This window comes from Mesocricetus auratus, unplaced genomic scaffold (assembly GCF_017639785.1).
Source record: "Mesocricetus auratus isolate SY011 unplaced genomic scaffold, BCM_Maur_2.0 Super-Scaffold_100676, whole genome shotgun sequence".
Classification (NCBI taxonomy): Eukaryota; Metazoa; Chordata; class Mammalia; order Rodentia; family Cricetidae; genus Mesocricetus; species Mesocricetus auratus.
In genome coordinates, this window is record NW_024429266.1 from 132578633 (window position 1) to 132598758 (window position 20126).

General features: G+C 47.3%; 1 protein-coding gene and 1 long non-coding RNA gene across 2 annotated transcripts; one reads left to right on the plus strand and one right to left on the minus strand.

Annotated features, from left to right (window-relative positions):
- Positions 1-13202: 13202 nt before the first annotated feature.
- On the plus strand, positions 13203-18048 carry Cd8a (CD8a molecule). Its single transcript, XM_005076083.3, has 6 exons — positions 13203-13497; positions 13587-13949; positions 14448-14552; positions 14674-14784; positions 15440-15470; positions 17877-18048. Exons 1-6 carry the CDS (start codon positions 13452-13454, stop codon positions 17926-17928), a joined length of 708 nt encoding a protein of 235 aa, XP_005076140.1. The 5' UTR covers positions 13203-13451; the 3' UTR covers positions 17929-18048.
- On the minus strand, positions 15359-19960 carry LOC121136955. The gene is made up of 2 exons (XR_005874144.1): positions 19623-19960; positions 15359-15618 (listed from the first exon to the last, which is right to left on the minus strand). It is a non-coding gene; the product is annotated as an uncharacterized LOC121136955 (long non-coding RNA).
- Positions 19961-20126: the final 166 nt, after the last annotated feature.

Genomic DNA, 20126 nt, shown 5'->3' on the forward strand with positions numbered 1-20126 from the left:
ATTAATGAAACAATACTCAATTATCCCTGTGAGCTTCTAGCTAAAAATGCGATATAATAATTTTTCTAAAGCAGGCTGGAAACTGGAATGTTCACCCCTAGTTCCTCCCCTTAACTCCTCTGAGATAGGTCCCCATGTCCCTACCCCGTCAATTTCTTGTCCTCTTTTTTTAGAATCTAATTTGTGCCAACACGGGTCTCATTTTTTGCATGTAGTTGGGTGACAGGCATTCTACTTTCCAATTTCTCCCCCACCCCCATTCCAAATTGCCAATACTGATTCAACATCGCCCCCTGTAGGGTGGATCTCCCTTTAATTCAAGACTGGTGGCCAGCATGGTAGACCCTGAGCTATTCACTATTCCCAATCTGGGTGACTTGGCAGAATATTCATTTTCCCTGGACTCCTGTATTCTTCGTATCTTTCCTCTTTACCACTGTGCTATAGCACACACACACCTTTGCTGTTTCCTTAAAAGGAATAATATTGCAGAAGGGTGTGGTGGTATACGCCTATAATCTCAGCACTTGGTCCAGCAAGAGGATCAGGAGTTCAAGGCCAGCACAGGCTATTTTAGACACTGCCTTGAAAGAAAACGTGTTGGCCTTCACCGTCTCTGAGTTCACCCTCAACTCCACATTCTAGACCCTCTAATACTCTAACCCATCGGGACCCTCAGGTGATGCACCCTCTAGTCCCGTGCCAGTCTTAACTCCCAGTTTCTGCCTGGGCGCTGTATGTTGAGATCTACCCTCATAGTGCAGCTGCAAACTGCCAAAACCTCACGTGTACAGAGACCACAGTTCCCTGGGGCAGCAATGGAGAAAAGTGCTGGGGATTAGAATGGGAGGGGGGGCGGGATCCAGGTCCTACATCAACCGAGGTGGGCATTTTAGACCCTGCCAAGGCTAGCCCAGAGGCCGGGGATGGACCTCCAAGCCTGGCTGTTGTAATCCTACCTTTTCTCTTCAGTAGGCATGCTCGGTACTTGGAAACCAAGATCCCTACCTTTCTGCCTGGCTGGCTAGCCACTTTCCCTTGCTTGACTCCACCCATATTCAGTCTGCGCTCTTTCTTTAGATTCTGACTCTGGTAGCCAGTTGCAACTCCTGCGTGGACAGCGGTGCACCTCATTGAGTCATCACGTGTTCTCTAGAGGTTGTTGCCTTAGCTCCGGTGTCCCTAAGCGCACATGACTGCAAATCCCATGAGCTACAGAATCTGCCCGCTGGAAATTTCCCCATCTCGGCAAGCTGCATGCACTTGAGAAGCTGAGTATGGGGAGATGGAGAGGGTCTGGGTCGTGGCTCTTACTCTGGACACTTCCAGGGACATTCCAAAGGATTCTGTGTGAAAAAATGCAGAAGTTAAACTGGGAAACAGAGTAGAGCTTCCCAACAAAGCCTCTCCCTCCATCCTAACCAAAAGAGGAAGGACCAACCGGACCAGGGGCCAGGAGGGGAAAGCCCCTGCTCCTTCCTCTTCTTCAGTCTCCCCACTGTGTGTACCCATTTCTGACTTCTCTCCTTCGGCCTTCCAGAGAAGAAATGCTCCACGCATGGTTCCCGACTGCAGAAGGAGTTAGACCCATGGCTGTGGTGGGTAGTGAAAGCAGGGTCCACCTCTCCCAGGGTCCCTCTAGCGTTACACAGCTCACCTCACTGTCACGGACTACTCAGATCCCATCAGAAAGTCACCCGGGCTTGGCTCTCACCAATAACGAAGTCACAGGCGATAGACCCAAGAAGGGTTGAACCGAGGTTGCTAACTGCCTTCTTGGCCTGTGGCCAAGAAGCTTGGGTAAAAAGAATGAAGTTTCCACTGACTTTTAAAAGTTTCTATTTAGAGTAAACTGTTTCAAGATGATGAGTTACCTCCCACACAAGAAGAAGAAGACAGACTGCAAACAGCGGTGTGGGTAGGAGGTCTTTTCCTAGCGATTTGGCAGAGCTGTTAGTTGGCAGAATTCAGGACAACCATCAAACTAGAAGGAAAGTTGAAGACTTGTTTGGTTACGGAAATTAGTGGAACACTTGGTAGCAAAGAAATCAGATTCACTGACCACCAATAAAACTTCTCTTTTACTGGGTCTGGTGGGCTTGCCATCTCAACACCGTGCAAGTTCTAGGACAACCTGGCTACAGAGTAACAAAATTTAAAAATTAAAAAAATAAACCCAAAGTTCTATTTTAAGAGATTTGAATATGGAAGGTGTATCCATATTCAAATATACATCAGTATGTAAAGGTTCCTCAGATCCTGTAATCCTGTCGAGACTCTTCCAAACAGTGGGCAGAGGATTCAAAGAGGAAGACTGAGTTGCCTATCAACAAGTGGCAATATATTCAGTTCATACCTTAACAAACAGGGAAGGCACAGGTCCCTCCCTCCCTTTGTCCTCTTCATCCCTCCTTCCTCTCCCCCTTCCCCTCTCTCTCAAGTTAGGATAGAGTTTCATGCAGTCCGGTCTGATCTCGAGCTTTCTATGTAGCCAACAATGGCCTTGAATTTATGATATCCCTGCTTCCACCTCTCTGGTCCTGGGATTACAGGCATGTGTTGCTACACTCAGTTCATATGATGCTCTGTAGACCAGGCTGGCCTCGAACTCACAGAGACCCACCAGCCTCTGCCTCCCAAGTGCTAGGATTAAAGGCGTGCACCACCAACGCCCGACCATATGATACTAAGGAACAAACATAGAGCTTCATGTGTTCCAAGTAAGCAACCCTACCTATCCACTTAGCTATATCCCCAGCCTGAGAAAACTTTTTATTTGGACTCTACATAACACATGCAGGGATGTTGCTTACAGTGTTGATTATAATAGGAGAAAGTAGAACCAGTCTTAAAGATCTGTCATAAAAGAAATGCATGCGTGAACAGTGGAGTTCCTGCAGAACCCTGTTACTTTTGTATTCCCTTTACCTCAAACTTGAAAGCTTATGCAACCATCTGTTCATTTAAAAATGATTATGGCAAGATACCCATAAGGTCATTATCTTCAACGTTTTAACTTTAGATAGTTAAGTAGCAAACTGATTCACACTATTATGCAGATGGCCACAGCCTTCCCAGAAGCAGTTCTCATCTTGCAAAAGTGAAACTCAGCCCCATGGAACAGTAACTTCCCACCCCACATTCTACCTGGCAACTACCATCCTATTTCCTATCTGATGTTGACCACACTGGAGTCATAAGGAACTCACCTCATGTGAGTAGTTCATATCACTTAACAAGATGTTCTCATGCCTCATCCACAGTGAAGCACACTTCTGGAAACCCTCCCTTCTTAAAGCTGAACACTATTATTTTTATTTGATGTGTATGAGTGTTTTGCCTGAATGTATGTATGTGCACAACATTCTTGCCTGGTGCCCTTGGAGGCAAGAAGAGGATGTCAGATTCTCAGAACCTGGACTTACAGATGGTTGTGAGTTGCCACATGGGGACTTGGAACCAAAACTTTGCTCATAACTGCCGAGTCATTTCTCCAGTCCCCTGAACTGTATTTCACTGTTATGCATGTCATCTTCTGCTTGTGTGTTTACCTGTGCATGGACAATGCTTTCACTGTTTAGCTCTTGTGACTTATGTTGCTATTAAACTTGTTTGTTTGTTTGTTGGGTTTTTCCAAGACAGGGTTTCTCTGTGTAACTCATTCTGTAACTCACTCTGTAGACCAGGCTGGCCTCAAACTTACAGAGATCCAGCCTCTACCTCCCAAGTTCTAGGACCAAAGGCATGTGCCACAGCCACCTGGCTAGACTTGTTTTTAACTTGACATCAGGATTCTCATCATCAAAAAGTACCTATTTCCAATATGAACATTGTTGTCTTAAAACGAAACCTCAAGAACCTTGTAGCCTACAAACAGTATGCCATTCCTACCTCAACCATCATCCATTTTAAAGGCAGAAGATGGCCCTTCTTCAAAGGGCCATGGGTCTGGTAGACAAGATTAGCAGGGAAATTTTCACTGCTCTTTTTAATCTCTTGGATATAAGATTTTTAAATGTTTTTTTTTGAAAGAGAGAGTCTCATGTGCCTCATGTTAGATTCAAACTCAGTTACATAATATAGCCGAGGATGGCCTTGAAGGGATCCTCCTGCCTCAGCCTCCCAAGTGTTGGAATTACAGGTGTGCACCACCGCATCTGGCTCTGAACATGGGAATTTCACCTCAGCTCCTCTGCAGACGTCTGTTTTTATGTAATATGCGATATGAAAGCAGAAAGGGTGCTGTTTGGAGAGAGGAAGGACCAGTGAGGGTGGCAGGGGAGATGGAGAAGGAGGTGAGGTGGGCCTAGAACAAAGTATAATGACAAATAAATATGAAAATGCCACAATGAAACCCATTACTTTGCAAGCTAACTTAAAAATCAATTCATTTTATGTATTATCATTTATTGTTTTTGTGTACATGTGTGCCTATGTCACCTGCGGACATGCCCAAGGAGCCCAGAGGACGGCAACAAATATCGTGGAGCTACAGGCAATTGTGAGTCTCCCTACATGAGTATTGGAAGCCAGACTTGGTCCTTTGGAAGAACAAGTGCTCTTAACTGCTGAGCCTTCTCCCTGCACCTATTTTAGCCCCAGCTAGCCTCAAATTCACCAAGAACCACTTGTGTCTGCCCCTCTAATGCTAAGATTAAAGATGTGGCTCACTATATCCAGCCAATAAAAATTTAAACCTAAGTAACCTTAAATATCTTGTTGGGAAAGTCCTGTGCATTTGTCAATAAAGCACTGTCTGGGCAATAGGGAATCTAGATAGGTGAGACTAGGAGTCCAGGAGGACTCTGGGTAGGAGAAACACAAGGAGTCGAGATGTAACCGCCATGGGATAGGAAGCCCGGAACTATTCTCCGGTAAGAGAAATACTTAGATTAACAATTATGGTAATTACTTAAGTCAGAGCTAGCCAGTAAGAAACAAGCAAGGCCAACAGCTTCATAATTAATATAGCCTCCTGTGTGTTTATTTGGGACTGATGCGGCTCTAGAACCAGGCTGGTGGGAAGGCTCCTCTCAAGGAAAAAGCTTCTCTTTACAATATCTCATTAGAGTTATTTAGAATGATGGCATTAGGGGATGGTGGATGAGAGACTTGGGGTCTCTTGTGTTGGTTCTTATAACTAAATGCCAGTGCATAATCATCTCACAATAAGAAGCTCTATCTTAAGCATAACTAGGGACAGTGTTCAGCTCTTAATGAAATTGGTAGATCCCCATAGGAAATCATTACATATTTCCACAATAAGACTGAGCTCAGCATTTATGGTTTTCCTCTTTTGTTTGTTTGCCATGTGGTATAAGCAGGCACCGAAAATCTTAGTCTGGCATTTAAACACCTGCTTTGTTATAACTCACTAGTCTTTTGACTTTTGCCAATTCTTTTTTGCAAGAATAAGAAAGAGGCAAGCAGAACAGTGGTCTATCATCAAATTTCACCCAGTTTTGTTTATTACTTATTGTGTGTGTTTGTCATGCTACACATGTAGAGATCAACAGGGCAACCTCTAGAATTGGTTCTCTCCTTCTACTTTGGGTTCCAGGAATCAAATTCAGATCACTAGGCTGACAGGTGTTTCTACACATGACATGAGAATGTAAAGGTCAGAGGACAAGTTGTGGGTCCCAGGATTCACTCAGCTCATCAGACTTGGCAGCAAGCACCTTTACCTTCTGAGTCATATCACCACCAGCTCCTGAACAAATATTTCTTGAAGACCAGGTATGGTACCCTGGTATAAATATGAACATGACCATGTCTCTTCTTCAATGGGCCATGGGTCTGGTAGACAAGATTAGCTATGCTCGAGGTCCAGGTAACACAGAGAGGGACATTCATGGTCTTTCATGCTTAGAATTGGGAATCCTGGAAAAGGATAATTCCAACAGGAAAGCAACCTCATCTATCTGGGTCTTTGTTTTTTTTTGTCTTGTTTTGTTGAGATGGGATTTCATATAGTCCAGGCTGGCCTTGAACTTGCTAGTAGCTGAGGATGACTGAACTCCTGATTCTCCTATCACTACTTCCCAGAATTATACATATGCACCACAATATACTGCTTGAGTTGAGTCTTGCAGAAGAGTTTGCAAGCAGAGAACAGTATGGCACTGAGGCAGAAAGGAGCAGAGTCTCCAGTGAGGAATGGAGACCAAACCCAGGAGAAGGGAAGAAGTCAACTAGGAGGAAGGGAGGAGATGGGGCCATGGGGACAAGTGTTGCAGGGCCTCACAGGCAGCATATAGGACCAGCCAACATTCTCCAAGGGACCATGGGAACCCATTTTGGGCCCATGAACTGAGCTACCAGGATGAAATTTTTATTGGAAGAGACCAAAATAAAAATAGGTTGATCATTTCAGAAATCATTACAAAGGTCCAAAAAGCAACCTAGTTGAACTTGGGCTAGGGGTGTCCCAAGTAGGGGAACATAAAAATGAAAAAAGTGAGATTGTTCTTTTTATTATGTATGTATGTATGTATGCATGCACATATGTATGTGTGTATACATGTATGCATGCTAATATTGTGCATGCATATATGTATGCATATATGTGTGTATGTGTGTATATATGTATGTGTGTGCATGAATAGTGCAATATATATATATATATGTGAGTGTGTATGTAAGCATGTAGGATTTTGAGGGGTGTTGTGTTAGTTTAAATTCCCCATAAGCTCATAGGGAGAGGCACTATCAGAGGTGTGGCTTTGTTGGAGTAGGTGTGACCAACAAAGGAGTGGGTGTGGGCTTTGCAGTCTCATATATGCTCAAGTCACTCCCAGTGTCTTAGCTCACTTCCTGTTGCCTGTGGGATCAAGATGCAGCTCCTTCTCTACTCTCAGCTCCTCCAGCACCATGTCTACCTGCATGTCACCATGTCCTGCCATGATGATAATGGACTAAACCTCTGAAACTGCAAACTACACAATTAAATGTTTTCCTTATAAGAGTAACTGTGGTCATGGCATCTCTCAGCAATGGAAACCCTGACTAAGACAGGTATAGTATTAGGATTGAATTCAGGATCTCTTACCACCACCACATTCTCCCTCCAATTCCTCCCAGATTCTCCCCATTCCTCCTCCCAACATCATGCACTCTTTCTTTTTCTTTTTTTTTGATAACCCATAATGCTGCCCATATGCACAAGGGTGTGGGGCCATCCACTGGCACACCGTCAACCTACCAGGGACCACACCCCTAGAGAAAACTGACTCTCCCTCTCCTAGCAGCCATCAACGGCCCATAGCTCCCCTCCTAATTGTGGGGGCCTCAAGTACCCCTCCCCAACTCATGCTGTCTTGTTCACTGGATTGGTCTTCTTCAGGTTTTAGGCAGGCAGCCACAGTTCCTGGGAGTTCATGAAACTGAACAGAGTTCTCAAAAGAAGAAATGTAAGCGGCAAAAAAATATTTTCAGCTATTAGGGGAACATAAATTAAAACCACTTTGAGATTTTTCTCTTACCCTGGTTAGAATGGCTAAAAATAAAATAAATGACGCTAGCAAGAATCTGGGGAAAGGGGAACTTACATTCACTGCTGGTGGGAGTATGAACTGGAAGCTACTCTGGAAACCAGTGAGAAGATGTCCCAAAAGGCTAGAAATAGAACCACTGTAAGACCCAGTGTATCAAGTATTAATCATGGGTCTCTAAACAAACAATTGTTAGAATGAATATATATGTATATTGCTGTATATACGTATATGCATATATATTCATCCTAACAATTGTGTGTATATATATCTGAGTGTATATTTGTGTACACACACACACACACACACACACACACACACGCATATACGGGACTTAATTAGAGTGAGTATAGCCCCTGGTGTGAGTAGTCCAACAATGGCTGTCTCCTGACAGGGAGGACAAGGACCTGGCAGTTGTATGTCCATGAGAATGGTGTTTTGGCAGCCCCAATCTGGTGCTGGAGTCCCAGGGAAGACCTAGGGAGTGGAGAGTTTCCAGACCGTGTTGAATACGTAGGTTTTTTAATGTCATTGAAGGGATGGCTCAGGGATGGAATAGATGAACTTGTCAGTGCAAGTGAAGGCAAGCAGGCAAAAAGCAAAAGCTTCCTTCTGCCACCTCCGTTTTAATGTGTGCTGCACCAGAAAGATGTGGCCCAGACTTAGGACGGATCCTCCACCTCAAGTAATGCAACCAAGAAAAATCCCTCACAGGTGTGCCCAGCTACTTGGGGTTAGCCAATTCCGGATGTAGCCAAATTAACAACCAAGATTAGCCATCACAGTCAGCTATACTACTCCTGGGAACTGACCCAAAGGATGACACATCCTGCTGTAGAGGCACTTGCTCATCCACATTCACTGATGCTCTGTGCATAATAGCTAAGACTTGAAAACAGCCTATGTGCCTCAACTGATGAATGGGTGGATCAGGAAAACATGGTACATTTACACAGTGGAATCTTATTCAGCTGTAAAGAAAAGTGAACGCGCGGATTAATGCAGCTCTCAACCCTAATCAGAGAAGCTCATACAGTAGAAGGTGGTTAGTACAGATATTCACAACCAGTCAAAGCACAGAGAATAAGTGTCTGTGGAGGGCCCAGCCATCAGTGGGACATCGATATCACCCCCTCCCCCAAGGTTCAGGGGATGTCACGGAAGAGGGGAGGAAGGATTCTAAGAGTCAGAGGCTGCTGAAACGGTGACTTCTAGACGTAACAGGACCTCTTGACAGGTATTTGTGACTGAGATACAATGAGGTCGTGAGTTACCTGCACTGAGGAGGGAAGCAACAGGCCACGTCAGAGTCATGATTCCAGATGTCTCTGCTGTCTGTAGCACAGAGTCCTGATGAAGATTAATGACAGGTGTCTTTCCCACTGCTGTAATTCGGTCTTGCATAGTTGAGATTATCTCACTTCCATGTTTTAAAAACTAAGGACAAAGATCACTTAGGGTGCCTCTCAGTTACTTTTCTATCACTGTGATAAAACACCATAACCAGGGCAACTTAACAGGAAGCACTTATTTGGGGATTAAAGTTCCAGAGGAATAGGAATCCATCACCATCGTGCCAGGAAGCTTTGTAGTAGTGGGCAGGCAGACACGCCCTGGCGCTGGAGCAGTAACTGAGAGCTCACATCCTGATCCACAAAGGGGAAGCAGAGCAACGACACACTGGAAAGTCTTTTGAAATTTCAAAGCCTGCCCCCAGTGACACAGCTTCTCCAACAAAACCACACCTCTTCATCCTTCTCAAACACTTCCGCCAGCAGGTGACCAAGTCTTCAACAAACGAGCCTATGGGGTCATTCTCATTCAAACCAGCACAAGGGCTACTACCTATTCTGTCTATCGTATCTTAAGAAATAAAGGTCCAGCCATGGTGGTGCCTATCTTTAATCCCAGCACTGGTGAAGCAGAGGCAAACAGATCTCTGAGAGTTTGAGGCTAGCTTTGTCTAAGTAGTAAGTGAGTTCCAGGCAAGCCAGGGCTACATAGTGAGAACTTGTTCTCTAAAAACGGGGCAAGACACTTGTGTGACAGAGTGCAGTCATTGTTCTTTGTGGCACCTCTTTCTTCAAACTATCCCATGTACATGTCACAGGATGGGCACAGGAAATCACATGCTATGATGGACAGACTCAACCCTAGCTCTCTGCACACCTGGGCTACAGCGAAGAAGCATCTTGGAACGGTGCAGGCACATCAGCTCTGCTGCCTGCTACAGGGCGGATGTCGCTGTGGTTAACATTGAGAACCCACCAGCTCCTGTGAAAAATATTATTGGGGTCACAGAAGCTCTTTGGTGGGTTTGATATGCTGCTTTGGCATTCCCCTCACCTCCCATGGTGCTCTGTGCAAAGGGAGATGGCACCCCCGTGGCTCACAGTTTTAGCTTCGAGACCTGAAAACCCTCTAAGCCAGTCATAGCGCACTTCTGGGAGACTGAAGAGGAACAATTTTCATCTCAAATCAGTCCATCATCCTACTTGGGGACCTCCTTCTGAAGACCCACATAACTGAAGGTTAACGTGGCCCTCGTCTGGAAATACTTTAGTGTCTTTCCATCCTCTCTCATATTCTTCTGGCTATATACCCTTTGGCCAGCAGGGTCCTGTGAACATCCTCCAGTAGGACATGCAATGAATAGGAAACTGTCATCTAAAACAAGATTTGTTGTGTGGGTGGCCTAAACTCGCCTGCTTCCTTGCCATCCTCATTCATGTAAGTGAAGAGAAGCACTGTGTCTGACCAGCCAGATACAAACACCCCCACACACACCATATTCATACAGATATATATGGACACGTACACACTATATGTGTATACAGACACACACTATACAGACACACGATACAGGCATACAGACACACTATATGTGTATACAGACACACACTATACAGACACACGATACAGACATACAGACACACTATATGTGTATACAGACACACGATACAGACATACAGACACACTATATGTGTATACATACACACACTATACAGACACACGATACAGACATACAGACACACTATATGTGTATACAGACACACGATACAGACATACAGACACACTATATGTGTATACAGACACACACTATACAGACACACGATACAGACATACAGACACACTATACAGACGTACGAACACACTCACAGACGGCCATGCACACATACTTGTTGGTCATTACAAAGCTTTCTCCTTCCTAGCTCCCTCGTCTTCTATTGAAGGCCCCAGTGAGATAGTTACAAGGGAAAAGATGCTCGCCGCCAAGCCTGACAACCTGGGTTCAATCCCTGTAACCCACAAGGCAGAGGAAACAAACCGACCCCCCACCTCCCCGCATAGTTGTCCTCGGACCTAGAGTGCTGAGGCACATGAGGGTACACTAAATAAATAAATAAATGCACTCTTTTAATTGAAAGTGTTGTGTGAACCTGATGACTTAAATGACACAATGTTACAGGAATAATATATCTCTCTCTACAACAGCCTTGATGGTACAATAATCACACAAAAATGGGAAACTGCCTAAATGCCCACTAGTAGAACTAAATTATGAAAACAGCCGTGTGGAATGCATCCATGTAAAAGAATGAGGTGTGATAAGTTTTTTCTTCGATTCTCAAGTAGGAAAGCTGAAAAAATATATATTCACAATACTGCCCTTGCAATACATAATTTGAAATGCTAAACATCTGTGCACAGACAACATCTGAGAGACGCAGTCAACTGTTGCAGTGGTTTTGACTGAAGAACTGAGGGCAATGGGGAGTGATGAGACAGAGGACTTTCTCTGTACTCACTCTTGTCTGGCATTTATAGCTGCTGATACATGTGGTGTGTGTGTTCAGGAATGTGGGGGCCCAAAGCTGGTATCTTTCATTGCTCTCCACTTTCTACACTGAGACGAGTCTCTCAGTTGAACCCAGAGCTCACTGATAGAGCTGGCCTAGCTAGGTATCCCCTATCTCTTCCTCCTGGCAATGGAATCAAGTGGGTGCTGGGGATCTGAATTCGATCCCCAGGACCTATGTAAAAGCGGGAGGAGAGAAACAACTCCACAATCATGACCTCTGACTCACACATTCATGCTGTGTCACCTATGCCCCCCCACATGTCATACACAGTAATAATAAAATACATAAATACTTTAAACAGCTCTAAACGTAAAATGTTCATGTTTAAAAACCAAAGCTGTTTTTAAAAGCACATCCAATACTTGTCTGCATATGTCAGCCATATTGAGCTTGGTGTCTCCAACCTGTAATCCTAACACCCTGGAGACTGAGGCAACCAGGATTACCTTGAACCCAGGGCCTGTTTGCACTGTGGAGAAAGTTCCAGGCCAGCCTAGGCTACAGAGTTGAGATCTTGTCCTCAAACAAAAACAACAGAAAAAGCAAATTTCTTCAGAGGAATGTAGTTCAGTAAATACATGTTAGGGTGTGACATCAAAGACACACACTGTCCAACATTTGTTTTTGTAGACTGGACATGGTGGTTCAAGCCTGTAATGCCGGTACTCTGGAGGCTATAGCAAACAGATTGCCACTGGGCAGGATTCAAGTGTGTGGCAGAGAATGCCAGGTGACTCCCTCAAGCTATTAGCAAACAGTAGCACGAGAGGCTTACCCTATACGGGATTCTAAGTGGGAAACACTACTAAGTGGAAATCCTGGGAAACTGAGAGGAGAGCACATCACTGAGGCTTGCAGCATTCAGGACATCACTGGACAAGAAAGAATGAGGTAGATGTGTGCCAGGGACAGAAAAGAGTAAAGTACCTGCACCCAGGACTCACCCAGGACACGCATGCAAGCATTCACACACGCATGCTGGCTCCCTCGCTTGTCTTTGAGTAGAGCAGGAGAGAAATGAGGTCTGAGTCACACAGCAGGGCCCTGGCATTTGCCAGGCAGAGAGCAGCAAGGGTTTGAAAACACGGAGGATGTACACAGGGAAGGAAACATCTGTTTGTGAGGCTGTGGCTGCAAAGCCAGGGACAGAGGCTTGGGCGGAGCCAGCACCTACCCAAGGGCCAGTCTCCAACCAAGTCAGGGAGTTGTTTTAACCCAGCTGTGCAGGTCAGGGGGTGACACTGTCAGATCTCCTGGACAAGAATGATGGTCACAGTATGTGGCTGGATGATCCAATTAGAGAGAGTTTGGTGTGGAGGCTGTTGCCATGGTTCTAAGAAGGGAGGAGACAGTGTGCTGAGTTTGGCCCCCGGGGTGGGAAGCCAGGAATGGATATCCTCTGCAGCTGAGAGCCCCCCAAGGCTCCAGCTGAACCACCCCCTTTGAAGTCCCCTTGGTGGAAGGCACAAGGCCCTCTGGTTATGTCCGGTCTGCCTTGTTGGGATCGCTGTGAGTCTGATCCTTCCTCTTTCCATCTCAACCTCGGGTCCTCACTTGGGTGGGGGGGGGCAGCAGAAGAAATGGGAGAGCAGGAGGATTTAGAGTTCAAGGCCATCCTTTGCCACGAAGTGGGTCTGAGGCCAGCTTGAGCGACCCGAGACGCTGTCTAAAGGAAAAAGGAAAAAGAGTGGCACTCCTCCCCTTTCCTTCCTGTCATTCTCGTTTTATTTTATTATTTTAGGATATGATCTTTCTCCTTCCTCTTTTCTGCCATTCTTGCAATAGAACAATCCCCACAGGCGGCTTCCCAAGCTTCCCAAGCGTTATCTCTTCCCCCAACCTCAGTTCTCAGCAGCCCCCAGCTGCTCTGCAAGGCTCCAGACTCTGAGCTCCCTGGGCCCTGGGAGGTGATAACCGCGAAAAGGGGGCTAACAGTCTTTTCAGCGGGGGCTTCGGATGATGTCATATCCTCAAATACCAAATGAGCTCGTCTGCAACCAGCTAAGGGACGTTTCCTCACCCACCACGCCCGCCCTGTTCCTGGGCCCCTCCCCTAGCGCCCTAGCTTGACCTAAGCTGCTGGTGGGAGCACACCATGGCCTCACGGGTGGCCTGCTTTCTGTCGCTGACCCTGCTGCTGGGTGAGTTGATGACCCTAGGGAGGATACGGGCTGGAGAACCTCGAGGGTGTGGGGACCCCAGGCTCAGCCTCTTTACCTGGCACCCGCAGACGTTGTTGCTGAGCTCCAAGGTTTGGAACAGTTCCAAATGTCGCCTAAGAAGGTGGTCACCCAACTTGGCAATAAGGTGGAGCTGTCATGCCAGGTGCTGTTGACCATTTCGCAAGGATGCTCTTGGATCTTCCAGAAGGAGGGCTCCGGAGTTAAGCCCACCTTCCTCATCTATCTCTCTTCGACCCGGGAAACACGCAACAGGGACTTGCATTCAATTCGGGTCTCTGGCAAGAAGAACGGTGACAAGTACACCCTGACCCTGGAGAATTTCAGCAAGGAATTTGAAGGCTACTATTTCTGCTCTGTCACAGGAAACTCGGTGGTGTACTTCAGTCCTCTTGTACCAGTCTTTCTGCCAGGTCTGGGCAAGGAGGTCCCTTCCCCTGAGGGCTAGGTGTCACATCTGAACATGTTTCACACACAGATACCCTCCTCATAAATCTCTTGTGGCTCCTTGGAGGCTACTTTCACACCATCCCCATTTCACAGACCAGAAAACTGAGGCTAAGGTGCCAGGTGGGATTGGAGGTGACTCTTAACGCCTGGGATCTGGGATGGAGTTTGAATGTGTGTGTTGCCCGGTTCTTGCTGGCTTGGGGGTAGAACCAGGTATTGATTCTAGGGCCACATCTGCTATGCTATGGGATCTGGTCCAGGCGCACTAAGGCCCAAAGTCATACTTGGCTCCGCGTGTGCGAGCAGCGGAGTGGCCCAGCACTTGTCCAGGGGTCCCTTCTTCCTCTCTGAAAGAGCCAGGAGAAGACGCCTTCTTGGGTCAAAGATAGGCGGGAGGAAGTTGGGACACCAGGGTATCCACCACCTCAGCTTGACCCGCAGGCATCCTGTTGCTCCTTCAGAGAAGCCCACCACGCCAGTGCCGCGACCCCCCACACCAGTGGCCACTACTGGGACATCCAGGTCCCTGCGACCAGAAGCTTGCCGGCCCGGGGCGGGCGCCTCAGGTTAGCTGCTCTCATGGTCGGAGGCTACTTGGAGGGGCATCTGGGCGGGGAGAAGTGCTGGGGGTGGCGAGGGGGCCTGTCCCAGAGGGTTTCTAAATGCCACCCGCTTGGATCTTGTCAGTGGAGAAGGGAGGATTGGACTTCGACTGTAATATCTTCATCTGGGCACCCTTAGCCGGAATCTGCGGGTTCCTTCTGCTGTCCCTGATCATCACTCTCATCTGCTTCCACAGTAAGTCCTGGGGAGTCCCCGTGGGAGGACTCATGTGCTTGCCCCAGATAGCTCTTGTGGGAGATGAAGCTCGGGTTCAGGGGGGACCAGCTGCCCTGTAGGACCGGTGCAGGCAGAAGACGGGCAGGCCACCTGCGGCTCCTTCCACACTCTGGGAAATGTTTGGAGCATAGAGCCCTATTCCGGAACGCCAGAAGCAGCTAAGCCCACAGCTAGCACAGCCAGGGTAGTGTAAACCCACCAGGGAAGGGGTCGATGAAGCCCTAAAACCTGGCCCCAAGAAAGCTGGGTCAAAACCTTAAGATTTATTTACCCTTGATTTACCCACAAACCATCATTCACTCTTCTGAGTTCTGTACCAGGTCTGCAGATTCCCAGATTCAGTCACATCTACATTTACAATGTAATCATTGTGTGCCCCCCCTCCACCTCCTCCACCTGGAGACAGGGTTTCATGTTGTCTAGGCTGGCCTAAAACTAGTTATGTAGCCTAGGATAACCCCAAACTTCTGATCTGATCCTTCAGCTTCCTTCGATCCGGGAGTACTGGAACTGCGGACATAGGCCACCAAACCAAGTTTAAATGTTTTATTTTTAACTGGAGTGTTCACTCCAACTCTGAAGAGCTATTTACTCTCCCTTCTTCCTTGTCTAGGGAACCGAAGGCGAGTTTGCAAATGTCCCAGGTGAGTCTCTGAACTCTGGCCTGATCACCGGGGTGGCCATGGTCCCAGTGGTCCTGGCTGCCCAGCGGCAGGTGGTTCGGGAATCGTACCCAGAGAGAGGTCATGGCAGTGAAGTCCTAGTGGCAGGTGTCCAGGAGTCAGCCAGTCCCTGAACAAGGAGAAGCAGAAGGCTGGTAAGGTATTGGAATTCACTCCTGAGAAAAGAAAGGGCCACAAAAGGCTTAGTGGGAGAGCAGTGTGACTTTCTGACAATGCTGTCCAGCCTAGTTCATCTCCTCCTCCACCACCAAAAAAAAAAAAAAAAAAAAAAAATTCCCTCCAACTCCGCATAGCTCCAGGAGTATATAAGGTCCTTCTCTTGTTCTAGATACTTCCATATGGGTGTTTTGGAGGTGCATTAAGACACCTCTCTACTTCCCCTCTTGATTGGTCTATTTTTTTTAAAGAAAGCCAAGTTTAATTACCGAAACATAATAAACAATGACCCCAGTTCCTAATTTTCCCACGAGAGCACAGAGCCTAGAGTTCCTGTCAGGGCCTAGGGGATAAAAGGACCAGAAGCAAAGGCAGTCAGCTCTCTGGTGGCTCAAATATCTGCCCCACCCAGTTCCAGTTCAGTCACTCTGAAGTGATCAGAAAACTTCACCTAAGAGAGGTCTCGGTTTCCACTCTGCATTGCCCTTATGCTAGGACAGCTCCCGTACCTCATGGGTGACATCCAACAGCTCCTGCACCCCAGGGGTGGCATCCAACAGCCCCTGCACCCCAGGAGTGGCATCTAGCTGCCCTTGCCTTCCAAGGATGGAATCATCTAACAAGTATTGTCCCAGCTTGGCACTGGGGCAAAGGAGTTCCACCCAGAATCTGTCTGAGTCTACAACGCAGCCACAGCTTCATCTTGTAGATACCATCACCCCCTTTCAGACCACAGCTGCAAGATAAGGAAACCCATCTGAAGGGGCAGAGATGGGATCACAGTCAGATGATCAGAACCAGACCTCTTAAAACAAGCCTTCCGTGTGCCAGCTGCCTGCCCTGTGCCGTCAGCCTTGCATGCCCGTGTCCGTGGGTCCCACATTATCAGAAGGCATGCCTATCGTGAACACTTTGGTCGTTTTTCCTAAACGATAAACATATTTTACAGTTTTAGTTAGGTATTACAGGCCACCTAGAGATGATCTGTGTGGCAGGGGAATGTGTATAGGCTACACATCATTTTATATAAAAGGAATTCCAGAGATTTGGCTATCCAAGGTGGGTACTCCAAGCCGGGATAATATTGAAGTCCTCTTTAGCTAGGAAGGACAACTGTATGTTTTGTTTTTCTTTCCATTTCAGGTTTTGTAACAGTCTTTATTTAATATGCCCTCCATTTTACAGAGGAGGAAACTGAGGCTTAGGACTTTTGGTGACTTGTCTCAGGTCACACTGAAAACAAATATCCACCTAAAACTCACTTTTGCCTTCCCTGGTCAGCACGCTAGCTGGGGCTGAGCGAGACGTCCAACCCACTGTACACATTTCCTCCACTAGGTGGAAGTATTTAAAATTTCATATCCGGGTTTGCACTCTGTGCTCTTTGTATCTCCCTGCTGGAGTCTGTGTTCAGCAGCTTAGGCATCACTGTAAACAAAGGCAACGCAACCGTGTGACTGTGTTGCAGGTGACATGCGGAGGACACAAGGACAAAAGGCCTGTGAAGGGTCTTCCTCATTTTCCCAATCCGGAGTGCACTTGCTTGCTTCTGTAAGACAGTCGCTTATTCTTTACTTTTTCTGAGTACTCTCATTTTGAGATGTAAAACAGAAAAGCCTGCCAGAGCTATGCATGCTAGCCCCCTAGGAATTCACAGAGCTGAGTTCCAGCCGAAAGGCAGAGAGGTTTTGGAGGAGCCACTCGGGCCTCTCAGCTAGCCTGAAAGAGCACCCACTTTTAGTGTGGCATCAAGCTCGAGGACCTTGAGCGTCCGCACTCTGCTTGACTGAGGGTGGCTCCTTAACCCCTCTGCGTCCTTAATTTTGGGCTGTGGGGATAAGAATTAGCTTCAATATCTCACTTTCCTGGGACTCCAGAAGGCTTGAGGAAAGCTTAACTGGACTCAGATCCTGCTTCAGCAAATAGTTGTGTGACTTGAGACAGGTTCTCCAACCTCCCCTGAGCAGTGCACACCCTATATGGGTGCCCTGAAGTCTGAAGGAAAGAGTAGCTGAGGTCATTCACCCATTCCTGCTGGCACCCTAGGGACAAGTTCCCAGAGCCATCAAAAACTGGTGGGTGTCATTGAACTCAGAGGTCCTCCTGCCTCTGCTTCCGGAGTGCTGGGGATAAAGGTGTGTGCCATCCTCACCCAGGCTCATTAAAGAGGCTCTTGCTACAACGATGGTCAGTCTCCTGCCTCTCTTTCAGGCCCAAGGTCAGACAAGGAGGCAAGCCCAGCCCTTCAGAGAAATTTGTGTAAGATGGCCGGGAGGCCACGCCTACTCCATGACTTCAGAGACCTCTTCATGCAAGAGATCAAGCCCTCCTGTTTCAGTATTTCTCACCTTCTATATATTGTTCTCTGTATTGTTGTAGTGGGGGTGGGTGGGGTGGGAGCAGTTTCTTTTCTTTATGAACTCACTTTAGACCACATAGTGTCTACAGGACACCACAAGTGTCTACAGGACACACAAGGGTGGCGGCTCGGTTGTTGCATGCACAGAATGGGGTGAAGAGCAGACAGTGACAGCAGAGCTGGCCGAGTTCTCGGGTTAGTGGGTGATCAGCACCAGCCTGATGATCTAAGTTCCTTGTCTGCCCATCAAATAGAAGAGGCTGAAGGTGGGCAGATGGGGACGGCAGAGATGGGGACGGCAAGATCCGTGGGCCAGGAGAGAATCCGAGCTGGAGGAACCCCACCCCTGGCTGACTCAGGGAACTAACTGACGTCCACACCCTGAGCTCTGTGCCTGTGTAACATGCAGGCTGTGGGGCGGCGTGCTTGTGTCTCAAACCACAAGGGAGCCAGCAGTGTCACCTGTGATCTGCTCAGTGCTGGCTGTGAGCACAGACGTCACACAGCAAAGACAGGAGAACTGCCTTAATGCACCTGGACACCGGGGCTCCTTGTAAGGAACTGGGAGTCAGACTGCAGGTGGCCCAAACTCCTACAAGTCCAGGGGTGTAGGCAATCCTGGTGCTGAAGCTCCCTCTGTGCTGAAGACCTCCTCTGTGAGATTCCTTTGGGGCTCAGCCCTTGCACTGCAGAGGGAGAGGTTTGACAGATAAGATTTGCGCACCAGAGCAGCTGTAGACACGCCCTCTCCCATTTCTAAACATCTGGACTGGGATGTGCTCATGGGGTCCCAGAGGCGTTTATACTTTATACACACAAAATCCTTGGAGAGCACTCCTTAGCACCCCTGGAAGGCAGCTGTGCAGATGAGGCAGGGTAGGCTTGGGGGAAGAGGCTGACTGTCAAGACTGCTGCCCAAGTGTGGATTCCCTCACAGTATCGAAAACAACGATGCTATGAATAAAAAATCTGAAGGAACTAAGAGTCACCCATGACCTGATAGTTTCCTGTGCATATACATGCAAGAAAGATATACGATGGGTTTTTGAGTGGGATTATATCACTCTTTTTTGTAAGTGGCTTTAGTAAATAAACATTTATAATACCATTTCATATTTTGGCTGTGCCCCCATTTTCTGTATGAAACTTTTTTTTTTTTCGAGACAGGTTTCTCTGTGGCTTTGGAGGCTGTCCTGGAACTAGCTCTTGTAGACCAGGTTGGTCTCAAACTCACAGAGATCCGCATGCCTCTGCCTCCTGAGTGCTGGGATTAAAGGCATGTGCCACCAACGCCCGGCAAACTGAGTCAAACTTCCCCCTACTTTTACACTACTGAACTTTGCACACATCTTTGGGGTTTGTTTGTTTTTGTTGTTCAAGAAAGGCTCTCGTGTACCAGCTGGACTTGAATCCCTCTGTAGCTGAAGACGATCTTGAATTTCTGATCCTCCTGCCGCCACTTCCTGAGTGCTGGGATTCCACGTGTGCCACCATGTCCTGTTTATGTGGTGTAACATGGGAAAAGCCAGAGACAGATATGGGGTTCAAGCTTCAAGCTGAAGATCAGAAAAGCAAAGCTGCCGGCCACCAGCTCTTACCTCTACCTCAGATTGAAAGGGCAGGGTTGGAGAAGAAATCTTCCCACCAGACTGCAATCCTGTCTCCACCAAGCCTGAGACTGCATAATAACTACATCTTCTACCACTGAACCATGTTCAGGTTAGCCCCAAACTCCAAGGTCCAAGTAGTTCTCCTGTTTCAATGTCTTCCTACCGCTGGTCTGTAATAATTGTCTTTCTACTTCCTTTTGAAACCAGCATATACAATAATGCCTTTTATGACACCCTGTGAGCTGGAGATGGCACTCCACTCTGTCTGCTGCAGCAGCCTGAGTTCTTTCTCTCAAAGACTTCTACTCAGGCAAAGCTGCCATACCCTTAAAAAAAACTTTTTATTAGGCCAGGCATGGCGGCTTATGACTTTAGTCTTGGCACTCAAGAGCCAGAGACAGGCAGATCCCTGAATCCAAGGTCAGCCTGGGCTACATAGAGAAATCCTGTTTGGAAAACAAACCAGCCAACCCATTTTGATACATCTATCTA